The 27,444-nt window shown below is 49.0% G+C and overlaps 1 protein-coding gene across 4 annotated transcripts in view; it reads left to right on the top strand.

The window, feature by feature from the left end:
• Nucleotides 1-27,444, top strand: part of BTBD11 (BTB domain containing 11) — a 303,252-nt gene that overhangs the window by 241,401 nt on the left and 34,407 nt on the right. For 2 of the 4 annotated variants that reach the window (XM_021687379.2, XM_044915343.1), the window contains 7 exons: nt 12,011-12,176; nt 14,398-14,487; nt 16,450-16,551; nt 18,477-18,570; nt 18,687-18,822; nt 19,538-19,758; nt 21,228-21,406. In XM_021687379.2, coding sequence (XP_021543054.1) covers nt 12,011-12,176; nt 14,398-14,487; nt 16,450-16,551; nt 18,477-18,570; nt 18,687-18,822; nt 19,538-19,758; nt 21,228-21,406 — 988 coding nt within the window. The remainder of the gene's footprint in view (nt 1-12,010; nt 12,177-14,397; nt 14,488-16,449; nt 16,552-18,476; nt 18,571-18,686; nt 18,823-19,537; nt 19,759-21,227; nt 21,407-27,444) is intronic. The other 2 variants (XM_021687380.2, XM_021687381.2) reach the window with 2 other exon arrangements.

The following is a 27,444-nucleotide window of genomic DNA, read 5'->3' as shown; positions in this document are numbered from 1 at the left end:
TTCTGAGGCACCATTTTATGGTCACACTTACAGAATCCTGTAATGGGAACTGCTTAATCTATACGAGATGATGCAAAAAAAAATGGTATTACCCTCCACCAGGATTTCTCAACCTCAGCCTTTCTCAACTGTGGACATTTGGGGCTGGATTATTCTTTGATTGGGGGGGCGCGGTGCTGTGCATTGTAATTGCACATTTCAGCAGCATCTGTCTACCTACCAGACACCAGCAGTACCTCCTTAGCTGTCACCACCCAGACTGTCTCCAGACGTTTGCCAGGTGTCCCCTGGGTGACAGAGGCACCCCTGGTTGAGAATCGCTGCTCTACACAAGTCTAAAAGTATCCATAGAGAGACTTGCTAAATGACCTTAGAGGAAGACACGAATTCTGCTCCTCAATACATCTGCGACCCCTTCCGAGTAGTTAACGTTTCTCAGGCTTCTAGTACCCTGATCTTAGCAAGGTTAGGAGCTGGCCCCAGTGCTCTTGTTCAGCACTGACCTTCTGGATTCTGCAAGCCAGAAGCTGCTTAGTGGGACTAGTGTCTGCAGGAGGACTTGAAAGAAAGCAGGATAGAGGGAGAGGATCTGAGATGAGGACACACCATGCGTGCAGGCAAGAAAGAAAGCAGTAAGGAGATGTGCGTGTGGCATGGGCAATGGGCCTTGTTGGCTGGAACAGTGAGAAAGAAGAAATGGTTGGATAGGTGATGGGGAGCTCTCGGAAGGGGCAGTTGCAAGAGGGCCTCGAGTTTGCGGCCTGTGAGTGGGAATTTATGTTTCTTTGACCCCCGGCCCAGGATGTGACATCTAGTAGTGAGCCAGGCAGCATCGGAATAGCATCTAAGTGAACGTGGAAGACCTTCAGTAGCACAGACAAGCACTGGGGTAGGGGTGGGGCGGGAAGAGCAGGGCTCCAGCAACAGCCTGCCTGGTTCCAATCTCAGTCCTACCATCTGCTGGCTCTGGGACCTGGGTAAGTTTCTTAGCCTCTCTGTGCTGCAGTTTCCTCTTCTGAAAGATGCAGATAAGTTCTGCAGGGTTAAAGCAAGGATTTGATAAGATCATATATGTGAATGAGTATGTGTGTGTGTGTGTATGTTACATGTATATACACATGCATACTCCATCACATATTCATTCACAGGTACGTGTAGGATATATTTACATCTCTGTGTGTATATATATGTACAATTAAAATAGTTCCTGGCACACAAGAAATGCTTTATGTGTTTGCTATTATTATTATTATCATTATTATTTAGTCATCAGTAAAATATTTTGAGAATGGAAGCACTTAGTGTGCCTTGCACACTGCGCCTGACACATAATAGGTGATCAGAATGAATTAATGAAGAATTATTAACATATTATTAGTTCCTTAATATCTATCTATGATTCTGGTACTTACCACATTCATCCTTCAGTAGTCCAGGGTCCAAACTCAGAGGCCCAAGGCCAGGCAGGGAACACATGAGTGGACCCAGCATGATGGAAGACAACAGAGAGGACTGGGCACGTGTGTGCCCCAGCAGCATGGGTCTTAGGACTGCCCTGGCCTAGAGTTTGCCCCTCGGCACCAAGCCCTGCACATTTCCCTGCTTCCTGAAGTTCTCTTCCAGGTGGACCTCCTGCACCTCACAGCAAGAACAGAACGTGGCTTTCTTCTAGGCTCTTTGAGAACTACTGAGCTCCTTTGCTGCCAGCAAATTCTTGGCCTTGTTCCCCCCGCCTCCCCTTGGCTGACCTCATCCAGGTGCCCAATAAACTGGGAAACTAGAGCTGGGCATAGCAGGGAGCACCTGCAGGCCTGATGCACCCCTCAGCCCCCTCTACCCCCCCCCGCCCCCGCCGCCAGGCAGCCTGGCCAGTGCAAACACAGGCACGCTCAGAGCACACTGTCTTGCTTTTGTCCTGTGGGTCCCCAGACCTTTGTAAATGAGATCCAGGAACCTACTCTCCTACATACCCCCTGCCTTGGACCTGCAGACTCTCTTATTCTTATTTAGAGACACAGAAATTAGGCAATGGGAGAAAACAGCCAAATCTGACCCTTTCAATTCTAGGAAAGGTATGTTTCTGTTCTGATGCATTAGGAGAGTAGCCATAAGGAGCAGTTACTTTCTTAGTTCCTGACAAGAGTAACTCAAAGTACAGGGACTTAACTAAAATAGATGTTTATTTCTCCGTCATTTAATAGATCAGCCAGTGCAGGCCGTTGGGGCAGTTCTGCTCCACAAGATCCCTTGAAGACCCCAGATGCTTCCATCTTGTTGCTCTGCAGTTCCTTGAGAGCAGGCGTCAGCAAACTGTGGCTCATGAGTCAGCTTGGTTTTTTGTTGTTATTTTTTTTTTAATAAAATTTTACGGGAGCGCAGTCATAACCCATTTGTCTATGGCTGTCCTCAAGACCCAACAGAGACCCTCTAGCCTAAAGCCTAAAATAGTGACGACCTCACTTACTAAGAAAAAGTTGGCCAACCATGCCTTAGCTAGCACATTGGGCTCACCTGCATGGTTAGGATGTTGGCAGGTCTGCTGGGGAGGGGGAGATGGGGCTCTTATGCCTGGGCTAGGGCATCCCTTTTAAGCAGGTGACATAGACAGTGGTGTGCCGGTGAATGTTCAATAACAGAACAGCGGGAGCCATGGCTTATAGTGTCTGCCAGATTCTGTGGTATACATACTTCCACGGTGGCTGATTTCTCGCTAGCAAGGAGATGTCACCAAGCCAGAGTTGGGAAGACGCACACAGCTGGCTTTCCCAGCCAGTTCGGGCTGGCTCCAGCTCACCACCAGGACACGAAAGTTTCCTGCATCCCTTCTGCTCATGTTTGTTGGTGTGAACTTCAGTCAAATGGCTGTCGCCGGCCACAAGGGGAGGGGGAGATGGGGCTCTTATGCCATGTGCCATGTGCCATGCCAAAACTCAGTGAGGGACGAAGATTCTATACTGCCCTGAGGAGAGGGGTGGAGAATGGATGCTGGGAGACAGCACTCCTTGACACACATCTCTTTCCCAGATGTTCCTCTTGGCCATGAGCAAGTGTTTGCGTGACTAAGAGCAAAAACAGAGAAGCTCAAGGGTTGGGATGGAGGAAGGGAGGAGAGCTGGTACGAAGTAAGGAGTGGCTCATGAGCACCAGAAAACATGGGATCAACTCAGAGAATGCCCATGCTGGGAGGCACCCAAGAGCTTGACTAGCCCCAGGCCCCCTTTTTATGGATGAGGAAAACTGAGGCTGTTAGAGGAAATGTGATTTCTCCAAGGTCACACAGCTGATGGGTGGTACGGCCGTGAGCCTTTACCCTGGCCCTATATTCCCACCTTACCAATTGCTTTCAGAACTGTTTCTTTAAAGGGCCCTGGTGTTCCTCTTGCCTGGCTAAGCCGAGACCTGGCCTCAGAATCCTCCTTCACACCATACTCCAACCAGCCATACGAATGAATCAGAGTTGGTGCCTGAGATTAACCCTGTCTTCCATGCCTGGCTTAGGGGTTGCCTCATAGGCAACACGTTATCCTTGTCCCTGAAGAAACATACATACATACTCCGTGATGTTTCTGTTGCACTCCGGATGGCTGGCCGATGGCCACATCTTCTAGAAGCTCATAGTCTCTGTCAGCATCCCACATCCCACATTCTCTAGGCATCTGTCCATATTCCAACAGGGCCCCCAGAGTAGCCAGAATAGGTTCGTGTGCACCGTCTCCCTTATTAGTCACAAAACCTGAACGCATATGTCCTGTTCTTCCCATGTTAGAGATGAGTGTGCGGAAGCCCAGAGAGAGATGGTTACACCATAACCGGGGTTATGCAGCCAGGAACCAGGCTGTGTTGGCATATACATCAGTAGTTCTCTCTGCCACCCTTCAGTGAGCTCCCGAGGCTCCAGATAAATGAAATCAGCATCGTTGTCTCCTTCTCGACATCATAAATCTGTCTGGTATCCCACCGAGGAACATGAAAGGCCGGCTGTTTGAGCCTCAGTTAGGACTTGGAGTTAGGGTTATGCTTCTCATTTTTCTCCCAGACCCCTCCGTTTTCCATGACGTGGTCACCACTGTAGCCAACAGCCCGCTTATTGTCCTTCTCGCTGCAGCCTGGGCGGGCAGGGCCCGGTCTGGCTCACTTGCTGCTGGACCCAGCACCTGACCCTGACCGGCCTGCTGCTGGCGCTCAGTGAACAGTACGTGGAATGAATGAATCGTGGCATTTCCCCTAGCCTGGGTTGGAATGGAGGTAGAAGGAGCCAAGTGACTTGAAGGCAGGCTAGTTAATGCCTCTCAGATGCTTCTTCCTCATCTGTAAGGTGGGGATACGGAAGCCTGCCTTTTGGGGTTCCTGTGAGGGTTTAAGCAGGACGTGAACGTGGGCTCAGAACTCAGACCAGCGGGGTTGAATGCCAACTGTATCACCTGCGAGCTGTGGGACCTTGGGCAAGTGACAGAAGCTCCATGCCTCAGCTTCTTCATCTGTAAAAAGAACAGTGGGGTGGGGGGCGCCTGGGTGGCTCAGTTGTTAAGCGTCTGCCTTCGGCTCAGGTCATGATCCCGGGGTCCTGGGATCGAGCCCCACATCGGGCTCCCTGCTCCACGGGAAGCCTGCTTCTCCCTCTCTCACTCCCCCTGCTTGTGTTCCTGCTCTCTCTCTCTCTGTCAAATAAATAAATAAAAATATTTTTTTAAAAAGTAAGTACATACTACAAAATAACTGATGACGTCTTGGTTTTCTTGGCGAGATCATTGGTTCTCCAAATCTTTGAAAGTAAAATTCTTCCTTGTCCGGGCGCCTGGGTGGCTCAGTTGGTTAAGCGACTGCCTTCGGCTCAGGTCATGATCCTGGAGTCCTGGGATCGAGTCCCACATCGGGCTCCCTGCTCAGCAGGGAGTCTGCTTCTCCCTCTGACCCTCCCCCGTCTCATGCTCTATCTCATTCTCTCTCTCAAATAAATAAATAAAATCTTTAAAAAAAATAAAAAAAAATTAAAAAAAAAATTCTTCCTTGTCCTTTTGCATTTAAGACTGAGTGGTCACGGGGTGCCTGGGTGGCTCAGTCGTTAAGCGTCTGCCTTCGGCTCAGGTCATGATCCCAGGGTCCTGGGATCGAGCCCCGCATCGGGCTCCCTGCTCCGTGGGAAGCCTGCTTCTCCCTCTCCCACTGCCCCTGCTCGTGTTCCCTCTCTTGCGGTCTCTCTCTCTGTCGAATGAATGAATGAATGAATGAATAAAAAGAGAACAGTGGAATTGTTTGGAGGATGAGGTGAGCTATTACCTGTAAAATGTCTAGCATGGGAAACGCTACCTGTAAATCCCATTGTTAGTGTTAACTACAGTGTGTTAGGAAAACTGTAGATCTTTTCTATTTCTCGGACTACTGTTAATATCTTTACTCTGTTCCAAGGCAACTAATGTGACTGTCAGCCTTGGGAACCATCCTATAAACCAAATCACAGGTCCTGGGGCCCAGGCAGCAGAGGGCGGGCTGCATCCACCCCAGAGTCGTCCCCACAGCAGGTAAACACCTCTGCCTGTGCCCCACGATGGCGGGCACTGGCATCTTCCATGGGAGCAGGGCAGAGCGGCTCCACCCCTCCCACAGCCCCCCACCCCCACCCCCCTGGGAAGTCGCTCTGTCCCAGGCTGCCAGCCTGCTGGTAAGACCAAGATGAACAAGAACGGCCACACGGAAGGGGCAGCGAGAAGCTGCTGGAGCAAGATCAGAGCTGTCAAAGGCTCTGCAAACAAAGCCCCGGTGAGGATTGGGCACCACGGCAGCTGGAAAGGGCTGTGGGGGGCAAGGAAGGACCTGCCCTGGGACTGATTAAGTGTGTAGGGGGAGGATGGGGGGAGGGGTGGACTTCCAGATGCCTAGTCAAATTCCTGGAAAGAGAACCTACAATCACAAAATAGTGTGCATTGACAAATAAATATGCATTCTGTGTATGGTTATCATCACATGCTGTGCTGAGTAGCTCAGAAGTATTATTTCTTAGTCCTCCTCACAGATAGAGGCCTAAGTTCTACTCTTATCATCCCATCCCTGCTTTGCAGGTGGGAAAAGAGAGGCTTAGAGAGGTTAGTTCCCTGCCCAAGGTAGCAGGTAGGAAGCACAGAGGGTCTTGAGCACTAGGCTCTGCCTGCTCCATGGGAGACAAGCTTTGCTGTCGAACACTCAGACCTGTGCCTCAGTTTCCTTGTCCATAGAATGGGAATAATGATAACAGTGCCTTCAAGGAGAGGTCAGTTGAAGTGGTAGGAATTGAGCACTTGGTATGGTGCCTGGCACACAGTGAGCATGCAGTAAGGGGTGGCTTCTTTTTTACTGGTGAGGGGAGGTCATGGTTGTGGGGACTGTTTGGCCTTTGAGACTCAGATCCCAGAGTCATGCACGGAAGCCCAGTGATTGCCAGCACATTGTTAGGAACTGGGCAGTACAGAGTGGTTAGTGGGACAGACTCTGGAGCCAGACTGCCTGGGTTTAAATCCTGACTCCTAGTTCATTAGCTGTGTGACAATGAGCAAGTTAATTAACCTCTCTGTGCCCCATTTTTCCTTGTCTGTAAAGTTAATAACAATAATGCCTTCCTCGTGGGGTTATTGTGAGAATTAAACACGTTAATATTTGCAGAAAGTTATAATATGCCTGGTACATGGTAAGAACTAGTATTTGTTAAATCGGTAAAATGTGTAAAAATGTTAGTGTCCCCATTTTACACGTGAGAAAATGGAATGAGATTAAGTTACCTGTGCAGGGTTAGTGCACAGCATAAGTAGTGAGTGACAAACCCAGGCTGTCAGGCAACCACTGGGGATGAGCTTGCCAGAGTTAGTCTAGAGTCCATGCTCAGGGAGCCTGGAAACTGCCTGGCACTTTCCTGCATCAGTGGAGTCAGGATTGGTCCTGGGGATAAGGGAGAAAAGAGGGGCTGGGAGCCAAGCTGGGCAGGCCCCCAGCCTCCTGAGTGGCTCTGCTCTGCCATTTCCTGCTTGTTGAACTGTTCCAGAAACTGTGCTTTCTTCAAGCGTGACCCCCATCCTCCACCCTTCCCAACCTCTGTCATCACTTACAGTTTACTTCAAAAGCATGCTGAGGCATGGCAGCCTTTCTGGGGGCCAGGGTTTCCCCACTGGGAGAAGGACTGCCTTTATTCTGGTGGAATTTGTTAGCTACGGTGTCTAATTTGAGACCTTAAGAAGCGCTATTACTACAGTGTTCTTCAGTCTCCAAGTCTCTGTATTTGGTCCTTCCAAATACAGTGTGTTCTCTCCAGTCTACACCTTGCTTTGTGATTTACAGTAACGATTATGATATGAGATCGCTAACATTTCATGAGAGCCGTGTGCTAAGCTCTATACTCTTCTAAGCACTGTACATGGATTGTCTCATTTAACCCACATCCAAAATCCTAGGAGGAAGGTGTTCTTACTAAACTCATTTTACAGCTCAGGAGACTGAACAACAGAGAGGTTAAGGAACTTGCCCCAAGATCACACAGCTGCTAAGTAGCAGCACTGGGAACCAGGGTTCATGCTCACAACTCACATGTCTGCTAGCTTTAAAAATGAATATATGAATAAAATGTGTCTGAGGCCTCACCTGCTTGCATTTGTCACTGGGACTATATCAAGAGATCAGCAGAACACACCAACAGCCCTCCTCCTCCTTCCAATGCTTCCAGAGCTGCCTCCTTCCCAGGGGAGAAAAGGCAACTCGATTGCTTTCTATGCTCAGGCCTGCAGGCTTCCTGGAAAACATCTTTCTGAAGTCACATTCTTGAAGGGGTGGAAAATACTGAGCCAATCTCTTGGGGCCGGGGCCCTTGAGAAATCAGAGAAATGGACTACTTCCATAGCTGACCTCTTACTTAAATTGATCAGATTTTCTATGGCGTCATTGAAAGCCACTAGAGGGGAAAACCACAGAGTTGATCACCTTCTGGTGAAGCCCCAGGTGAGTGGCTTAATAGATTTCTGCATAAATAAGTCCCACTCTTCGGAAGGCGCACGTATTCGAATGCCCAGGCCCCAGGGGGACCTATTGGTCTTCAGTGGCAGATCCTTCCGAGGCCTTCCAGAAAGAATCAATGGATCTCTGAGTTGTGTTTACAGGAATGCTGCAGGAATTTGAATGTCGCAGAGTTAAATTTTCTAACAAACCAGGTTGAATAGAAAGCCATGTTTTCACAAGCCTTTGTGGAAACTGTTTCTTACCTGCTTTAGCTGGTAACATTCAGTAACCATTACTCATTCTGTAGGATTGAGGGATTCTTGAAAAACAGGTGTTTCCTGGCGTCTGCTCTCAAGAATAAATGGCAGGTCTTGCATGGCCCCCCCCATCAGTTAAGACAGTATGCTTCAAGAACGTAAGAGGCACCACAGGATCGATGTGGTCCTGCCCCCAGGAGGCTGACAGCAAACAAACGGTAAGATAGATAGACAGACAGACAGACAGATAGGAAGAATAGAATGGAGTAGTCACAGATTGTGAAAAGTGCTAAGAAAGGGGAGGATGGGGCGCCTGGGTGGTTCAGTTGGTTTAAGTGACTGCCTTCGGCTCAGGTCATGATCCCGGAGTCCCGGGATCGAGTCCCACATCGGGCTCCCTGCTCGGCAGGGAGTCTGCTTCTCCCTCTAACCCTACCCCCTCTTGCGCTCTCTCTCTCACTCGCTCTCTCTCTCAAATAAATAAATTTAAAAAAAAAAAAAAACCTTAAAAAAATAAATAAAAAATCCTTTAAAAAAAAAAAAAAAGAAAGGGGAGGATGAAATTGGCCAGAGACGGGGCGTGTAAAGGCAGGAAAGGGGTGTGCCCTCCTTTAGAGAAGGCCTCCTTTGGATGTGACATTCAAGTTCATATTTGAGGAGTGAGAAGGAGCCAGCCCCGCAAAGAGCCAGGAGAGGGAAGAGCAAGAAGAAAGTCCTCGAGGCAGGAGAGACCCAGGCCAGTGGAGGGCGGCACCTGCCGAAAGACTTGGGGACGGGCCTCACCCCTGCAGAGCCTGCGGGCCAGGCCCCAGGAGTTGGATTCTAGTCTCAGTACAGGGGAAGGCCTGGGAAGGTTTGAAGCAGAGGCACCGCACAGTCTTACTTACATTTTAAGCTCACTCTTGCATAAGAGACTAGTTTGGGGGCACCTGGGTGGCTCAGTCGGTTGAGTCTCTGACCCTTGATTTCAGCTCAGGTCATGGTCTCAGGGTCCTGGGATCGAGCCCTGTGGTGGGCTCCCTGCTCAGCAGGGGGTCTGCTTGTCTCCCTCTCCCTCTGCCTCTCCCCCCGCCCTCGCTCATGCTCTTTCTCTCTCCCCCCTCCCTCTCTCTCTCTCTGAAATAAATAAATCTTTTAAAAAAAGAGAAAGAGACCGGTTTGGATGGAGACCCGTGAGGAGGCCACTGCACTCATCTAGACGAGAGGCCGGTGTTTGGAACCTGTGTGTGGGCAGTGGAGCCGGAGAGCCGTGGATGGATTTGGGATTGGGGTGGTGAAATCAACAGCTGATGGAATGGCCATGAGCATGGGAGAAGGTTCTGGCCTGAGCACCTGGGTGGACAGGGGTGCCATTCACAGAGACGGGATGACTGGGGGACAGGTTTGGAGGATGGGAGGGTGGACGTGTTAAGAAAAAGTTACATTTCGGACATGCCACATCTGGGAGTCCGAGAGACATCCAAGAGATGCGCTCAAGAAAGCAGTAGTATATGGGCTCGCTGCTTACCAGCTCTGTGACGTGGGCAGGTTCCTCAACTCTAGAATGGGGCCCCTGATAGCACCTCCGTTGTGGACTTGTCGTGATGACTGTATGACTTCATACAGGGAAAGAGCTTAGATTTCGATAGTAAGAACTCAATAAACGTTAGCTTCCTATAATAACAATTATTATCATCACCATCTTAGCTACAGTAATTTCCTTGCCATTTGTCTCTTTGTAATTAAAATCAAGGGCCTCTGTAGCTGGTAAACACTTGTGCTGATGTTCTTGGAGTTATTGGCTTCTGAGTCTGGGCTCTCAGGGAACACAGGGTGGGGTCTGTGTCTCCCGCCTCCTAGCCCCCTATCACGGTGCCCACACAGAGTAGGTGTTCAGTAACATTTCTCCAGTCACGTGGAATTCAACTTGACTCCAGCAAAAAAAAAAATGCTCATTTGAGTCAGTCAGTCAAGCATGGAGGAGAGCAGAAGGGGCTTAGACACAGACAGGAGAGAGGAAACTGCAAATTCACTGACAATGGCAATTCATAGCATCTTTGCTCTCAAGAAGGAGGCTCTTGATTTCACAAATCAACCTCTTCCCGGACTAGATAGTGGTCTGTTAGAAGAAAAGTTTTCCCTACAATTAGTCAAATCTGATACCTCCCCAAGATCTGTACATACACCCCACCCAATCAAGGCTCCAGACACCTCAACACGACACATGCAGACCACCCCCTTTCCCTTTCCAGAAGCCTCTATTGTATGCCCCAGAACCTGGCCCCGTTGCTCTCACCCCCTTTGCTCTGTCCTGTCCATTTGGCCTGGACCATTTTTATTTTTAGGAAACTTAGATGCAGCGTACCACCACACGGGGGTTTCCTCTCTTCCCCTGGAAATGCTGGGATCTGTGGTGTCTCCCTGTGTTCTTTTCAAATCTTGGCAGTGGCTCTGCCCTTTTCCAAATTAAAAAAAAAAAAAAAAAAGTTTAATTTCCGTTTCAGATAAACAGCAAATAACATTCTAGTGTAAGTTTGTTCCATGCAGTATTTACTTAAGTACTTTTATTTGCTAAATCTAGCAACGCTCACTGTGAGAGTCCCAAGTCCAGAGCCCCATGTATCAAGCCTTACTGCACAAACCCCAACACATCTTGGATGCTGAGGCCCAGGGTCCTTCAGTCCTCCCCCGCCACGTGCAGGGCCCTCGATCTTCCCAGGAGAGTCCTCCAACAGTGTTAGGTGGTCTTGGCTCCCCAGCCTGCCATGAAAAGGTCTTAATCCTGGAGTCCAGGCTCCTGGTCAACTGTGGGCCTTCCTTGGTCTCTCTCCGTGCTCATACAACTAGGCCCTTGGAGGCTGAGCCAGACGCCCAGCTTCCTGAGCTGTGCATGCAGGTTAGACCCCACATCAACACCAAGCTTTCAGTCGTCTTTCTCTGGTTTCTATCTTCACTGCATCAGCTCCCCCTGGTGGCCAGAAGCAAACTTACTGTCTCCTGTCCAGAGCCCTACTATCTCCTACCCTGGGTTCCTATTTCACGGTAGCCTTCTGCCCAGGCAGAGATGAATGATACATCAGAAACCAATGAAGAGTCAGGCACATACCCATCCCACCCACTTCCTGAGGCACCCTTTGTGGTTCACCCCTGAAGGGCTCTCCCCCAGGTCCTAGCCTTACTGATGAACAGGAGCCTCAGTGCCATAAACTTTCGGGAACAGTAGCCCCTCTCTTTTCCTCCAACGATAAAAAAGAAGGTAGTTCCCTCACAAACTGAACCTTTCCTTATGCCACAAAGTGGCTTAGTTAGAAGCAGGAATGGGACCAGGAATTCTAAACACGTGGCTCTTTTCCTCAGTTTCCACCCTCTGGGTTAGCAAGAGGAGGGGATAGAAAGGGGCTGGGACAGGGTCCACTACAGGTTGCTGGCTCTGTGGCCCTGGGCAAGTCCTTTATCTGTGTATTTATCGTCATGGTCAGAAGAGGGGTAATGATAGCACTTGCCTTTTGGGGCTGTGTGGGGGCTGAATGAACTAACTCACGTAAAGAGTTTAGCAGAGTGCCTAGCCCATGGTCAACATTCAGTAAATATTAGCTCTCACCATACTTAGCTCAGCATGCTCTGGAAGCATGGAGGAAGACAGAGGTGCAACAGTTACAAGGACAAAGGATCGAGACATCCATATTTTAATTGGAGCCTAGGAACAGGCTGTTGGCATGGAAAATGCAAAGGATCCTTGGTGCTTTCTAGCTCTCCTGGTCCTCAAGGACCAGTTCCCGAGGAAGCCGCTGCACCCAACTGACCATCTCTCCCTTCCTTAGGGCCGACGACTGCTTTTGTGCTTCTCGGAAGCTGGATGCAGTGGCCATCGAAGCCAAGTTTAAGCAGGACCTGGGTTTCCGGATGCTGAACTGTGGGCGGACGGACCTGGTGAAGCAGGCAGTGTCTCTCCTGGGGCCCGATGGGATCAACACCATGAGCGAACAGGTACAGGGTCCGAGAGTCTGAGTGGACGCCCCCCGCCCCTCCACCAGGTGCACTGCCCCATGCCAAGATGGCAACAGCAGGCCCTGGACACGCACTGCCCCGACTGGTGACTTAGGGTGATTTTTTTTTTTTTAATTTAGTTAGTTTTAGTTTTTAAAATACAAACACATCCTCGTTCATCTTTATAGAAGTTGCACATGATCTTTGCAGCTGAAATGGAAAATAGAGAAAAATAGGCCTATTCCAGAAAGGAAATAATGCCATCACCCAGATAGCCACATCATTTATATTTAGCATGTGTCCTTCAAGTCCTTTTTTCAGCGTGGTTAAAATTAGTTCTCTGCCTGCCTTTCTGTTACTGCATCACAGAACAGCTCCGGGAGTATTTTTACCAAACTTTCAGGGTATGTTTGAGATACACGGAAGTCATTCTGGGGAACCCTAGGAGGCACCTCAAAAACAGGCAGCTGTCCCCCAAGCCCCTGAAACTGAGGTACGGTGAGAGGCTCATGCGTCTACCAATCAAGAGACACCATGTGGGTGAAAGTGTCACGGACAGAGAAAACAAACAGCAGTTTTCAATGTGAGCCCCAGATGGAAAGTCACAAGGGACAGATGGAGCTGTTTCTCATATGGACAGCTCATGCGGTGAGTTCCAGGGGAAGAATAGCAGCTAAGAATTTTCCTGAGCAGCAAGGAGCCCTAACACACACACACACACACACACACACACACTTAAATTATTTTTTTAAAACAGGGATTTATAATGTCTTGCCTTTTCCAATAATTTATATTAAAGGTGCTTTGCAGTATCATTAAATATTCTTTTTTTAAAATCATTTTTAACGGCTACATTAAATGGTCGTATTATTGATTCAGTTTTCCATTCTCAGTTGTCGGATATTCAGGTTGTTTCTAATGACTTTTATCAATAATGCTGAGTTAAACACACAAGTCTTTGTTCAAATCCCTCATTGTTTCATTAGGGAAGGTTTTTTTAATTGAAGTATAGTTGACACAATAGTTTCAGGTGTATAAAATAATGATTCTACCATCCTGTATGTTATGCTATGCTCATCATTAGGGAAATTCTTAAAAGTGGAAATAGTGGCTCAAACACATCAACCTTTCTGAACGTTCTCAATCTCAAATTACTTTTCCAGAGACTTTGTTTCCTTATACATACGCTCCAACAGTATATGTGTTTCCCTATTAATCTTTTACTTAATGTTTTGCAAGTATTTCATTGGAGCTTTACTATGTTCTTTATTTAGAAGAGTTCTTTACATATTAGACACATAACCCGTTGTTATAATATGACAAATATGTCTCAATTTATTGTCTACCTTTCAGTTTTGTTTATAGTGTTTTCCATTTTATGTCCTCAACACCGTAATGATTTTTATTCGTGATTTCTTCCATTCCTTTTGTACCTAGAAACAGATCCAGTGAGATGTCTTTTATGGTCTTAATTTTTTCTCTATGTCTCTAGTCAAACTAGAAATTATTTTGCCATATGGTGTGAGATAAGGCTCTAATTTGCATGTTTTCCCAAATAGCCACCTTCGCAGCACCATTTATTGAAAAGTCCATCCCTTCCTTCTGTTGGTTGTGGAACTTCAAAATAATCAGGAGTCACAGGCAAATATTGAATTCCTAAAAGCCGTTCCTCATTCACTTGCCTTTTGCTTGTAAATGATAATGTCAAACCAGACGTCAATGATGGGGGCATGCTCAGAGGCATCCAGTTTCCCTTGACACTGACCAGCAGCTTATATAAAGCAAAGATGACACTTGTTATATTGTGAAGGAGAAGATGCCAAGGAAACAGTGTGTATGAATTAGGTAGTTTGGACTGATGTCACAGAATCCGGAGAGTTCCTAAGACCTGTAAGTTGAAATCAGCCACTTGTTTTAGCAAACACTCTTAGGTCTGCTACACCTTAGGACAGACAAATGAAAATACTCCAACTTAAGCAAAAATAATAGAAAAAAAAAAAAGGCAATTCATCCCCCACCCCATTTTTTGCTTCCATTTGGGGTTTCAAAATGTGCGGGATTGTGACCTTATGAGTCCTAGGGGGGCACGTTTGTTTTTTTAATGCTGGATTTTGAGTACAAGCAAAGCCACCTGCACACAAGTAAGAATTTCCATTTGTTACTGTTGAGTGACAGCCACTGTGTAAACCCTCTCCATTCTCTGGTTTTTAACCCACTGCAGGGCATGACCCCCCTGATGTACGCCTGCGTCCGTGGGGACGAGGCGATGGTTCAGATGCTGCTGGATGCCGGAGCTGACCTGAATGTCGAGGTGAGGGTGCAGAGGGCTGCAGGGCCCCTCGGCCTGGCAGTCCCCCAGGGGCAAATGAGCAAGGGGGGAGGGGGGCTTTTTCTCCCAAGAGGCACCACTAAGTGTGCTCAGTCCAGCAAATAGGGCAGACCAGCTGGCGGATTTCCTCCATCCCAAGGCCCCAGCCCAACCGCAGGAGGAGCTGCCTGCTTGTACATTTCATTTAAAAACAACCAGCAAAGCTGCGGGGAGCACCAGCTTTTCTTTGCTTCAGCCGAACTGAGTCTGATTCTTACTGCTCATCATTCCTTTGGGGATGGGGCAGAGAGCGCTCTCCTGAGCCATCAGCCCTTTCTGCCTAATACAGAGCTGGTCCATGTACCCTGACCTGAGGTGTAGCTCCCCCAGATCCCCCGCCCTCCCAACCAAATCCTGATTGGTTCGCCTGTTGGCTGAGTGGAAGCCACAGGTCATAAAGCCAATCACAAAGCTTCCTAGAGGCAGTGTGGTGTATAGTGGAAATCACACCCCCAAGGGCTTTAGAATTTGACACTCGGGCTCAAATTCGGGAACTGCTGAGTCTTCGCAACTTGCTTTTGTGCTTGGGCAGGTGGCTTAACCTTTTGGAGCCTCAGAGTCCCCATCCGCAACAGGGAGAGAATAATCACACCCATCTCAGAGAGTCGCTGGAAGAAATAAATACAAAGGGTACCTAGCATAAGTTTGTGATTCAGTTAATATCGGTTTCCCCACATACACCACGAGGCTTGTAATAGGTGAATTCATGCTTTTTGACCATATTCTATCCTGTCTTTCTGGCAGCCAGCTATTGGCAGCCCCAGAGGCTGGGAAGGTTGGCATGCTGCAAGCCTAGCTCAGCAACCCTATAAAACCTTGTTAGCTCAAAATCAGATGTTCTTGTAGTCTTAGTACTGTGCTTTTTTTTTTTTACTTAGTGATTTTGATATTCATCTGAGGAAAACAGGCAGTAGACACAGTTTTGCATCCAGACCATTTTGGATATCACAAGTTTCAAGTACTGGGGACTTTCTTGCCTGTTATGAATCCCCCAGCACCGTGCAGACCCCTGCAAGGGCTCCTCATCTTTGGGTCCTGGTGGGCTTCTCTGGTCCTCTCTAGCCCATCCCGTGGCTCCCAGTTCAAGGCCTCCCTCCCCAACCCACCGGCAGGTGATTAGTGAACTCAGCTGCTCTGAATGAAACAGGCATCACGGCTAGATGGCCCCAGGAGTGTTCAGGAGAAAAGCCATGTGTGGGTGCCAGTCCCGCAGGACCCCAGCCTTCAGCTGCCCTGCTGCCTCTCTTTTGGCCTAGGGTGTGTTGAGGCCCCCATACTGAAAGACCCAGATCAGATTGCTCACTCACGGTGTGTCCAGGGAAGCGTTTGTGCCCAGGTTTCTAGCAGCTTGAGGGTCCTTGTCTCCTAGGAAGCCAACCAAAGAGTGAAATGAAGATAGGTAGGGTGAGCTGTGACCAGATGGGAATGTCACTCCATCAGATGGGTGGTGGTCTTCCCTGGCTTGAAAGCTTGAAGCAGACCTCCCCTTGCCTGAGGTTTGCTGCTGCTGAGAATCTCCCCTAAAGGTGTGGATGTCATGGTCTGGCATCTCACACTATCTGACATGCTGTGGCCCTCAGAAGCACCACCCTTCCTTAAGCAGAAAGAAGGGGCAGGCTGGCGAGCTGGCTCATGGTAGCTGCCATTACAGTTCCTCCAAGGCACCATAGAGGAAGTCAGAAATCATCAGTTTAACTCTTTTCGGGTGAGAAGCCAAAAGGAGTCCTTCCGATGCACGGAGGACTTAACAGTCACCACCCCACTATCACCAACATTTCCCAAAGGCACTTCCAGAATGCCCTCCCGTACATCTCTAGCCCACGTGCCAGCCACAGATAGGTCCGATTTGCTAGTCTAAATATTGTGAAAGGTCACATTTTGAAAATAACTTCAATTTGTTTATAGGTTGTCAGTACTCCTCATAAATATCCATCCGTCCACCCCGAGACCCGCCATTGGACGGCTCTGACTTTTGCTGTGTTGCATGGACATATTCCTGTAGTTCAGGTATTAATGGATTTCCCTATCCACGTCTGACCTTTAATTTTACCTCCTCCATTATGCAAATCTGTACTTCTCCCGGCATGCACATTCCCTAAGGGATTCATATTGGTTAACTGCAATGAAGTATAGCACATTCATATCATATAAACGCAAATATCATATGTAATGATCTATATGGCCTGGCTTTAACCAATATGAAATTATCACAGACCCACACGCAGCTTCACACAGACAAGTGGCAAATGGATGAAGTTGTTCCTGGTTGCTCGGGGGTGGGGCCTGAGCTGTGATGTTGTGGATTTGTTCATTTTGCTTGTCGTAACATGAACATAAGACTTGGCTGGTGTGAGACCTTAGAACCTCCCCTTAGGTGTGACCCTGGTGTTTGTGTAGAGTCTGGTGGTTTCTAACTACTGGAAAGAAGCATCCCCAAGTCGCCAAAGGAGCAGTTCTAAAAGACACTTGCTGGGATCCTACTTATTGAGAATCTGGTCCCAGAGGTCTAGAGTAGGGCCTTTGCATGTGTCTTCTGAAACAGCTCCCCAGGTATGGAGAGGTGTCCTCTTCCGAGGTCCTTTGCTTGGACTTTTTCTGGTTGTTGTACAGTTGTTGTTCAAGAGCGAGCCATCCAGTACATTCTAGATCTTAAACTCAGTCTTCAGTGCATCCAAAAAAAAAGAAATCAGCATCCGGGTCCATTACCCCACCTGGCCTCCTAGTGCTAAGCTTTGGGTACATCGGGAACACTTGCTTTTATGTGGTCCAAGCCTCTTAGACATCTGCAGAGCAGGAAAGAGTGTTACAGGGACCACTGGGCAATGTTGGAGATCCACAGGAATCTTGGGTTGTTTCCTAGGTCATGGGACTCCTTCAGACAGATCCAAAGTCATGTTCCAGGGGGCGGAGTGTGTGACGTGTCACGCTGAGAGCTGACTTCTGCCTATAGAATGCTCTGTAGAATGTCATGCCCAGTTCACTCCTGGTAGAGGGATATAGTAAAGAAGGGATCGGGGGGCAGCCTAGTGGATACAAATGCCATCCCTTAAAGTGCAGTGGCCTCCCCAAGCCTTTAAATCAGGAATAGGAGCGGCAGGCAGCCAAGCAAAGCCAAATGGGAGTCAGGCCACCTCTCCCCTGCAGGTACACAAAGCATGGAATGCCGTCAGCAGCCCTCTCCCAGCTATGCCCTCAGGGAGCCCTGGGTAGGTAGTAAAGAAGGCAGATTTCTCCCCTCCATGTTCTGTTAGCGGTGCTGAGAGCACAGTCACTATGAGTGAGACCCAGCATGGACAGCCTCCATCTTTAAGAAGCCCAGATATCTTCGGGAATGCACAGAACAGAGTAAACTCCTCAAAGCTCACTCTGCCACTTAATTGATTGATCTCACTGGCCAGGAAACTTGCTGAACTATCCTCAGAACTACCCAGAGTGTTCTAGAAGGGATTTGTGCCCTGGTTGGCCCAGGTGGTCCTCAGAGTCCTTCAGAACTCAAGATCCTGTGGTTCTAAGAGACCGCTCTAATGCTCTCCGAGGCTTTGTGTACCCAACCCCCAAAAGGGAGTCTTCCAGCACTCCGGTGCCATGAGCGTCATCTAAGCTACATGTCAATCACCTGGTGATCCTGCTGAAATGCAAACTCTCATTCAGTTGGTCCGAGGTGGTGCCTGAGAGCCAGCATTTCCAACAAGCTCCCAGGCGATGCCGATCCTGCTTTCCGCAGACCACGCTTGGATAGTCCGAGCTTCTAGGAGATTCAAGAGGCTGTCATTCACCCTCCGGCGAACACCTGCCCTCACCCTGTGCACATGGCCACTGACCCAGAGGGAGGGCAGGAACATTGGCATCACACTGACTTCTGCCAGCTTTTCCTCATGTGTCCTCACAGCGCATGTCCTTTAAATGTCTCCGTGGCCGCTCTTCCTCCACAGCTGCTCCTGGACGCCGGGGCCAAGGTGGAAGGCTCCGTGGAGCATGGTGAGGAGAACTACTCAGAAACACCCCTCCAGCTGGCCGCCGCCGTAGGTAAGAGCCGCCAAGCCTCGTCCCCGCCGAGGGTCTCCACCACCTTGGCCCTCAATGTGTCTGTGACTCTATCTTTGCTTGATTCGCTGATAAAACCCCCTTCTCTGGGCTTGCAGGAAATTTTGAGCTGGTTAGTTTGCTGTTGGAGCGTGGCGCGGATCCCCTGATAGGAACCATGTACAGGAATGGAATTTCTACCACCCCCCAGGGTGATATGAACTCTTTCAGCCAGGCTGCAGCCCACGGACACAGGTAGGCTAGGATGGGCCAAAGCCACAAGGTCCCAAGCGGTGCTTGTTAAAAATGCAGATTCCCAGGCCTACCCCAGACCCACTACATCTCTGGATGTGGGGCCCAGAGGCAGGCCAGACCCCAGGCCTGGCCAGAGTGGCCTTAACTGCCAGCTTCCTGCTCAGAGCCAACCACGCAGCGCACATCCACTCAGACTGCCTTGTTTTGTCCTTTCCCGATCAGCTTTCACCTCACAGAGACTCCACTCTGCCTGTGTTGGTCAGAACCCATCACCTCAGCTGCCAGGAAGGGAGAAGAATCCATTTTAAAAATAAGAAAACCCCTCATCACGCTTGGTTACTACTTGTCTACATTTCCTTCGGGGTTTACCCCATCCTATTTTATTCCACATACCCCAAGTAAAGCAAATTCACTGTGGGACCCCATGCAGGCTGATGGTTAAAAGGGCACAGTTCTAGAACCTTCCGGATACTTGAGGAAAGCACTTAGCTCCAGACTGCCCTCAAGGAAACATAGCCAGTCATGCCCCACCGTCTCCTCCATCCTTAAAACATAAGCACCCGTGGTCAGGCCTCTGAAACTACCGCCCCCCAGAGTCATTCCTGTCATTCCATTGTCTCACATGAGTGGTGTCCCCACGCCCCACACCCCGTCCCTGCCCCGGCAAAGCCCTTCCATCTCTGAGTGTCTTCCTCTCTGGGTTTATGATTGACAGGAATGTGTTCCGCAAACTGCTCGCTCAGCCAGAGAAGGAGAAGAGTGATATCCTGTCCCTGGAGGAGATTCTGGCCGAGGGGACTGACCTGGCGGAGACAGCCCCGCCTCCCCTGTGTGCCAGCCGCAACAGCAAGGCCAAACTGAGAGCCCTGAGGGAGGCCATGTATCACAGCGCTGAGCATGGCTACGTGGATGTCACAATTGATATCAGGAGCATAGGTCAGTCTGGGCACCCTCCACGCTGGGCACAGCACCCCCGCCCAGCCCTAGGTCACTCACATGCACACGCGCACACACACCACGGGGCCAGGGAGCTTCTCATTTGCTGGTTGGAGCACTTCTAAGCTAAAACACCCACACGATCCCCAAAGGCCCATCCATCCTCAGGTCATTTTCTCATGATTCCCAAACTCTGGACCCTGAGAATTTAGGCATTGGAATCACCTGGGAGCTTGTCCGAATACAGATTGCCAGGCCCTACACCCAGAGGCTCTGCTGTCGAGGGTCTGGATGGATAAAGGCCGGAAATCTTTATGTTTAACAATCATCCCAGGTGGTTCCCAGTGGTTGGTGAATCACTGCCGTAGAGCACCCAGATCCATGAAGCAGTGGCCAGACAACCAGCTAGGATGAGAGCATCACTTTCTCACCGGGCTCACCCACTGAGCTTCACGGCGCAAAGCCACTCTCGGGAAAAGCTAGGTAGGGGTGGCTCTTCCTTGAGTGAGCTAGCTCGGATCCATCTCCTCCATGTGTCCAGGGAGCAGGCCATCCCAGCCTTCCCAGTCTGGGGGCAGGGGCCCCGCACAGGAATAGTAGAACCTAGCGTGGGCCTTCCGCTGACCTGGTGTGGCAAGTCGAGATGAGCGGAGGGCCTGAGGAGAGGCCCCCCTGCCGCTGTTCTGGATGTGGGCCTCTCTCTCAGAGTGACTGTTTAGTATGTGGGACATTTATGCCATTGCCCCAAGAGCTTATTTAGCAGGATGATGAAGCTCCGGACTCTGAATGGCCTGCTCCTTATGAACAGTAGTGAGAAGCGCTCTTCCTCTGTGCCTCTGAGCTGCTGGAGAGGTTTCTGTTACAGGAGGAAGGCCTGATGAAGCGCCCACAGATGGAAAAGTTGTTTTGCACAGGGGAGCAACAGGGGTATCCTCCCAGGTCTTTCTCTGACATCCCATGTCCATCCTGGGTGGAGCGGTAGATGGTCAAGTCCACCCATAGGTTTCACCAGCTCTGAGCTCTCTCATCTGGGCATGATGTGCTGTCTCATCCCGGGCAATACCCTTCCCTCCCTGAGCTTCCATCCCCCCAGAAGGCAGAAGGGGTGGAGGTGAATGGAGTCAGGACGCAGAAATATGGAGTAGGCATAAGCATCGTGTGACAATTCCATGTTCTACCTGACGGTTATATCTGGTAAAATGCAGCTCCTAGTAATGTGAACGGCGTGCACAGATGGACACCCATAGCTAAGGGAACTGAATTATGATTTTCAGTTTCAACATCTGCAAGTCTTCAGGGAAAAAAAGCAACACAGGCGCTATTCATCCCAAGTCAGGCTCTTGTCTTGGTCTCGTCATTTGGTGCTGTCCTGGGGAAAGGCCAGCTTCCAGATGAAAACGCGCCTTCTGTTGTGGTTGTTTTCTGTCTTGTCCTCTCCTCCCCTCCATGCCCTCCCCTCCCCCTCCCAGGGGTCCCGTGGACACTGCACACGTGGCTAGAGTCTTTGCGGATCGCCTTCCAGCAACACCGCAGGCCTCTCATCCAGTGCCTGTTGAAGGAGTTCAAGACCATTCAGGAGGAAGAGTACACAGAGGAGCTCATTACCCAAGGCCTGCCCCTGATGTTTGAGATCTTGAAAGCAAGCAAGGTAGGAGAAGTTTGACGCTGTTGGGGTCGGTCGGCGGCAGAGAACAAGAACGACCTCGCCAGCCCCTTAGCCTGGTCCCGCCCTTTGGGGAGGACCGTGTGCCCAGCTGGCTAAAGCTGCTTGTGTTGTCATTTGTGGGCCACTGTTTGTTTGTTTTTTTAAAGATTTTATTTATTTGACAGAGAAAGATAGCAAGAGCAGGAACACAAGCAGGGGTGTGGGAGAGGGAAAAGCAGGCTCCCCGCCGAGCAGGGAGCCCGATGCGGGGCTCGATCCCAGTACCCCGGGATCATGACCTGAGCCGAGGGCAGACACTTAACGACTGAGCCACCCAGGCGCCCCTGTGGGCCACTGTTTTGCTGAGCACCTGCTATGTTCCAAAGCCCTTGGGCACATGGGACAAACTAGAGAGATACCTTCTAATCCAGGGAATTGACACGAAAGCTGGGGCAATCATGCCAACGCATGTGCCCCAAGGCCATCTGAGGTTTATGAAACAGCGTTCAGTTGGGTAGCATGGGCTCTGAGAGGTGTGAGTCGGTCAGGGAAGGTGTCATGGAGGTGCGGAGACATGAGCAGGCCTGGATGGACAGATAGGAATTCAGCGGGAAGAGGGAAATGGTACAGACCCTGCCGAGGATCCTGCAAAGCCAGGCCCTGGAGAAAGCTTTTCGGGTACAGAGGATCAGATGAGGGTCACCCCTTCCTCACGGGCCTCCTAATTCCCGCAGTAGGGAAATGCTGCAACCCCATTAAAACATCAGTCCAGCCCTTGGGCCATTATGAGATCAATTCTTTTTTTTTTTTATTCTTATGTTAATCCCCATACATTACATCATTAGTTTTAGATGAAGTGTTCCATGATTCATTGTTTGTGCATAACACCCAGTGCTCCATGCAGAATGTGCCCTCCTCAATACCCACCACCAGGCTAACCCATCCTCCCACCCCCCTCCCCTCTAGAACCCTGTTTGTTTTTCAGAGTCCATCGTCTATGAGATCAATTCTTAAAAATTTCTTTGGGGTCACTTGTTCGGTGCTACCATATAGATGTCTGGTCCCAGCCAGTGGGCCATGCGGCATTATTGTGTGTGTTGCTAGAGAACTTTGAGGATGGACAGTGGTGGTGTGCCCATCCCCCAGCCATCCACTGGGGTGGAGAGCCAAGGGCAGGGGGAGACAGTGACCAATGCCCCACCACCGTGGCCACGCAAGCACCAGGGTTGGCAAGTCTGTCTGAGAGGCTGGGAGGAGTCTGTGCATCAAGTTCCACATAACCTGAGGGCTTCTCAGTGGGCCCCAAGGGCCTGTATGGCACAGTGGTTCAGAGCACAGACTCTGGAGCCAAACTGCGGGGATTCAAGCCTCGCTGTGCCACCTCCTAACCTTATGACCTCAGTCAAGTTACTTAACTTCCGTCTGCCTCAGTTTCCCTACCTGAAAATGGGGACAGTAATTATATTAAACCTCTTAAGGTGGTTGTGAAGATAACATGGGTCAGCACCCTTCAAATTGTCCCTGTAAATTAGTGAGTGCTTTATAAGTGACTCCGTCATAAAGATGGCCTCACCAGAGGACGTGACGCTTCCACTATTTCCCAAAGGGTGTTCTGTAAAAACCATCCCATTGCAGGGCATGTACCAAGCAGCCACGAACACTGACCTGAGAACAGGCCGAACGTCAGCTCTTTCTGCAGGCTAACATTGGATTACTCCAGTTTCTCTCCTGCAGAGCCTCGAATACCCTAATTCACAAAGGCAATCAGGGATTTCCCAAACTCATTTGACCTTGGAACCCTTTTATAATGAACTGTCTCAAGACACAAATGAGGATATTTTTAAGCTAAAATATATATTTTATATTTACTATATGCCGGGCACTCTTCTAAGTGTATTATAAGGATTAACTGAATCCTCATGAACAACGTTTGAAGGAGGTAATGTTCTTATCCGCATTTAACAGATGGGTAAACCGAGGCACAGAGCAGGTGATCACTTGCCCAAGATCACACAGTTTGTAAGTGGCAGAGCGAGGCTGGAACCCAGGCAGCCTGGCTCTAGCACCAGCCTCTTACCCCTTCGCTCCAGAACAGACTTTCTAGAATCTGGGGTTCCCTCTAAGACAGTGGAGCCTCTGAAGTCTCAGGGGGAATGGGCCTCTGAGCCGGAAGGGCAGTGTGGGTTCCCCTTGCCAGGCTGGGCCCACGGGCTGTCCAAAGAGTGAAGAGGGGAGCAGAGAGCTGCCCTCTCTGGATGTGGCAGTGTCGGTCCAACAACAAAGCAGCAACAACACGGCCCGTCCGCTGTCTGAGCCTCGGGGCACCTGGCCTGGGGTCCAGAACAACTCTCGTGAGATATTCTCGTCAGCAGCCTAGCCTTAGTCCAGAGTCTCAGGGCCCCCTGCGGGCTGGATTTGCACCTGATGGAAGCCCCACCAGGACCCAAAATGGGAGCGGGGGTGCCAGCCCTTGTGTAATGAGCCACAGCAATTCCACAGAGAGCAAAACCTGATGGAAGCATTTCAAAACCAAACTCTCCCTGCCCCTCACTCTTCACCCCTCCAACTCCGAATGAATGAATAGAATGAATGAATGAATGGAGTGGTGCTTTCACCTGCAATTACCTAAGAAACCACTTTAGTGAAAAACATTCCTATATCTGTTCTCAGAGTTAGCGGTTCTAACTTGTTTTTGGTTTCTTGGTTTTTGTTTGTTCCTTTTTTAGGGTATAGTAGGAATTCCAGAAATTACTGAGGCATCCTGTGTATTAAGTAAGCCTAATCTATAGGTTTTTAAAGTAAACTTCATTTTGGAGTTTTGGAGTATGACATACATACAGAAAAGTGCCCAGATCATAACTATAGAGTTTTCACGAGGTAAATATACCTGTGTGATGAGCACCTAGGCCAAGAAAGAGAACATTACTAGCACCCCAGCAGGCCCCTTATGCCCCACTCAGCTACTACCCCTTAAAGGGCAGCCAATGGCTGGGGGGGGGGGGGGTTGGGAAGAAGGGAGGAGCCTTTGCCAGGAGATGTGGACTAGAGCCTGCTCCCCATCAGCCATACCGATCTTCAAGGTTGGAGGGAGCCAGGGATGAGGCAGGAGCAGCTCCTTGTCAGGAGCGGACAGTCTGGGAAAGATGGTGCACTCAAGAGTTGGGTTTGCTCTTATAGGGGCTCAGGGGCAACCCCCTACTGGTGAAGTGTGGTATTACACATCATGTATATTGCCAGTAGGAGGAAAGACGAGGTGATCAATTTCCCGTGGCTACATTGTGAAGCCAAGCATTCCCCAAGCACCAGTGATATCCCTATGGTCAAAAGAAGACTGGGGAGAGATGGGGCAGAGAAATCCAAAGAGTTGAGAAAGCTCTACAAAGCTTGCCCTCCCATCCATCCTGTTAGAGGATGGTCAGTGGCCACACGTCACAGAACTGCCTGGCGTTGTTCCTTCTCCTTCCATTAAACAGGTCCTGTTCAGATCGCATCTGCTGTTCTGTATGGACAGGGATCTGGTTTTATCACATGGATAATAAATAGTGGATAAGGAGATAGAAATTCCGGAAATAAATTCACTTTATGGTCAACTCACAGGAATACAGCTGTCCTATAAATGAGGCATATGCCTTCCCATCCTTGACTTGTGCTCATTCATACATTACTTGATATCTGGTTGCAGATGTGGGTTTTTGTTTTTTTTGTTTTTTTGGCTCCCCCTTCTAAATTTTACCTACAAAAGAATTCAGCGTCTCTAGATCTTCCAGGAACAGAACAGTGTAGCCATTTCTTAATATACATCTGTTTAAAGAAAGTTCCTGGTCCGTTTCTCCCACACGTAATTCCCCAGAGCGCTGATTCATTCCACAGTCACCAGGTCTCACTATGCTGTAGTGGTGATGGGACCGACACATTCTTTCTCCTCCTGGAGCTTACTAGGTCCAGGGGAGGGGCAGACACACGGTAAGCCAGGAAATGGATCAGCAAAAGAGAGTGAGAGCTTGATACATGCTATGAAAAAAAAATTAGACAATGATACAGTGTCTGGGGGTGGGGCAGGCAAGGCGTAATCTAGACAAGACGTAAGGAAGGTCTCACTGAGAAGGTAGCAACCACCCAAGTGAGGAAAAGCTCCAGCCATGCAGGGGCCTGGGGCAAAAGCATTCCAAGTGGGGAGTGTGGGAGCTGAGGCTCTTAATGGAAATGTGCTTGCTGTGTTGAGGTGACAGGAAGAAGAGCAAGGTGACTGAGGCGGTGGGAGAAAGGAAGAGGTATCAGAGATAAAAATCAGATTGCATGGAGTCATTCTCCGTGGTGAAAAGTGTGGGTGTCCCTCCACGTGCAGTGAATAGAACACCACTGGAGGTTTCAGACAGAGACAAGACCTGATCTGTGGGGTTTTTTTCTTGTGATTTGTACACTGTTTTATTTTTTCTCAATTCTTAATTGAAACATCTTAGTTTTTTAAACTTTTGATTCTGAGATCATTATAGATTCACATGCAGTTGTAAGAAAAACTGTAGCCTTTACTCAGTTTCCCCTATTGGCAGTATCTTACTAGACTATGGTAAAATATCACAACCACCATATTGATGTGATACAGTCAACGTGCAGAAAATTTCCATCACCCACAGGATTCCCTCATGTTGCACTCTCCTAGCCAAACCCATTTCCCTTCTGCCGCCACCCCACTCTTACCCCCTGGTAACCACTAATCTGTTCTCCATTTCTCTAATTTTATTTCAAGAATGTAATTTCAGGGGCTCCTGGGTGACGCAGTCAGTTAAGCATCCGACTCTTGGTTTTGGCTCAGGTCGTAATCTCAGTGTCGTGAGATTGAGCCCCACATCTGGCTCCACACCCAGCATGGAGTCTGCTTGAGATTCTCTCTCCCTCTCCCTGTGCTCCCCCTGGTCATGCACTCTCTCTCTCTTAAATAAATTAAATAAATAAATAAATAAATAAATGTTTTTTTTAAACAGAATGTAGTTTCAGTGGGATCATATGGTATATGACTTTTTAGAATTGGATTTTCTCACTCAACATAATTCTCTGAAGAGTTATCAGGTTGTTGGATGTATTCATAGTTTGTTTCTTTTCATTGCTGAGCAGTACTCCATAGCACGGACCTACCATGGTTTGTATACCCACCTACCCACTGAAGGGCAGCTGAATTGTTTCCAGCTTCAAGCTATTACAAATACAGCTGTTCTAAACATTCATGCACAGGTTTTTGTATGAATGTATGTCTTCATTTGTCTGGGATAAATGCCTAGGAGTGCAGTCGCTGGGTTGTATGGTAATTGTGTGATTTGTTTTTATTTTTATTTTTTTAAAGATTTTATTTATTTATTTGGCAGAGAGAGAGAGAGAGCAGGAACACAAGCAGGGGGAGTGGGAGAGGGAGAAGCAGGCTTCCCGCTGAGCAGGGAGCCCAATGCGGGGCTCGATCCCAGGACCCCGGGATCATGATCTGAGCCGAAGGCAGACGCTTAATGACTGAGCCACCCAGGCGCCCCTTGTGTGATTTGTTTTTAAAGAAAGTGCTCAACTGCTTAGAGAGCAGCTGTACCATTTGACATTCCCACCAGCAAAGTAGGAGTGATCCAGTTTCTCCACATCCTCACAGTTTGGTATTATTGCCCTTTTTTATTTTAGCCATTTTGTTAGATGTGGAAGTGACATCTCGTGGTTTTAATTTTCATTTCCCTAGACGGCTAATGGTGTTGAACATATTTTCATGTGCTTGCTTGCCATCTGTACAATCCTCTTCAGTGAAATGTCCCTTTGTGTCTTTGCCTGTGTTCTAATTAAGTTGTTTGCTTTTTAGCTGTTGATGTTGATACGAATCTTTTGTCAGACATGTGGTCTGCAAGTATTTTCTCCCATTCGGTAGCTTTTCTTTTTATCCTCTTGACAGGGTCTTTCACACAGCAAAAGCTTTTAATTTTGAGGAAATCTAATGGATCAGTTTTTCTTTTTATGGAGATTATGCTTTGAGTATCAAGTGTCAGAACTCCCCTTCCCTCGCCCTAAATCAT

Source organism: Neomonachus schauinslandi, chromosome 5, assembly GCF_002201575.2.
Source record: "Neomonachus schauinslandi chromosome 5, ASM220157v2, whole genome shotgun sequence".
Classification (NCBI taxonomy): Eukaryota; Metazoa; Chordata; class Mammalia; order Carnivora; family Phocidae; genus Neomonachus; species Neomonachus schauinslandi.
Note: the sequence above shows the minus strand (reverse complement) of the source record. Positions and strands in the feature narration are given on the sequence as shown.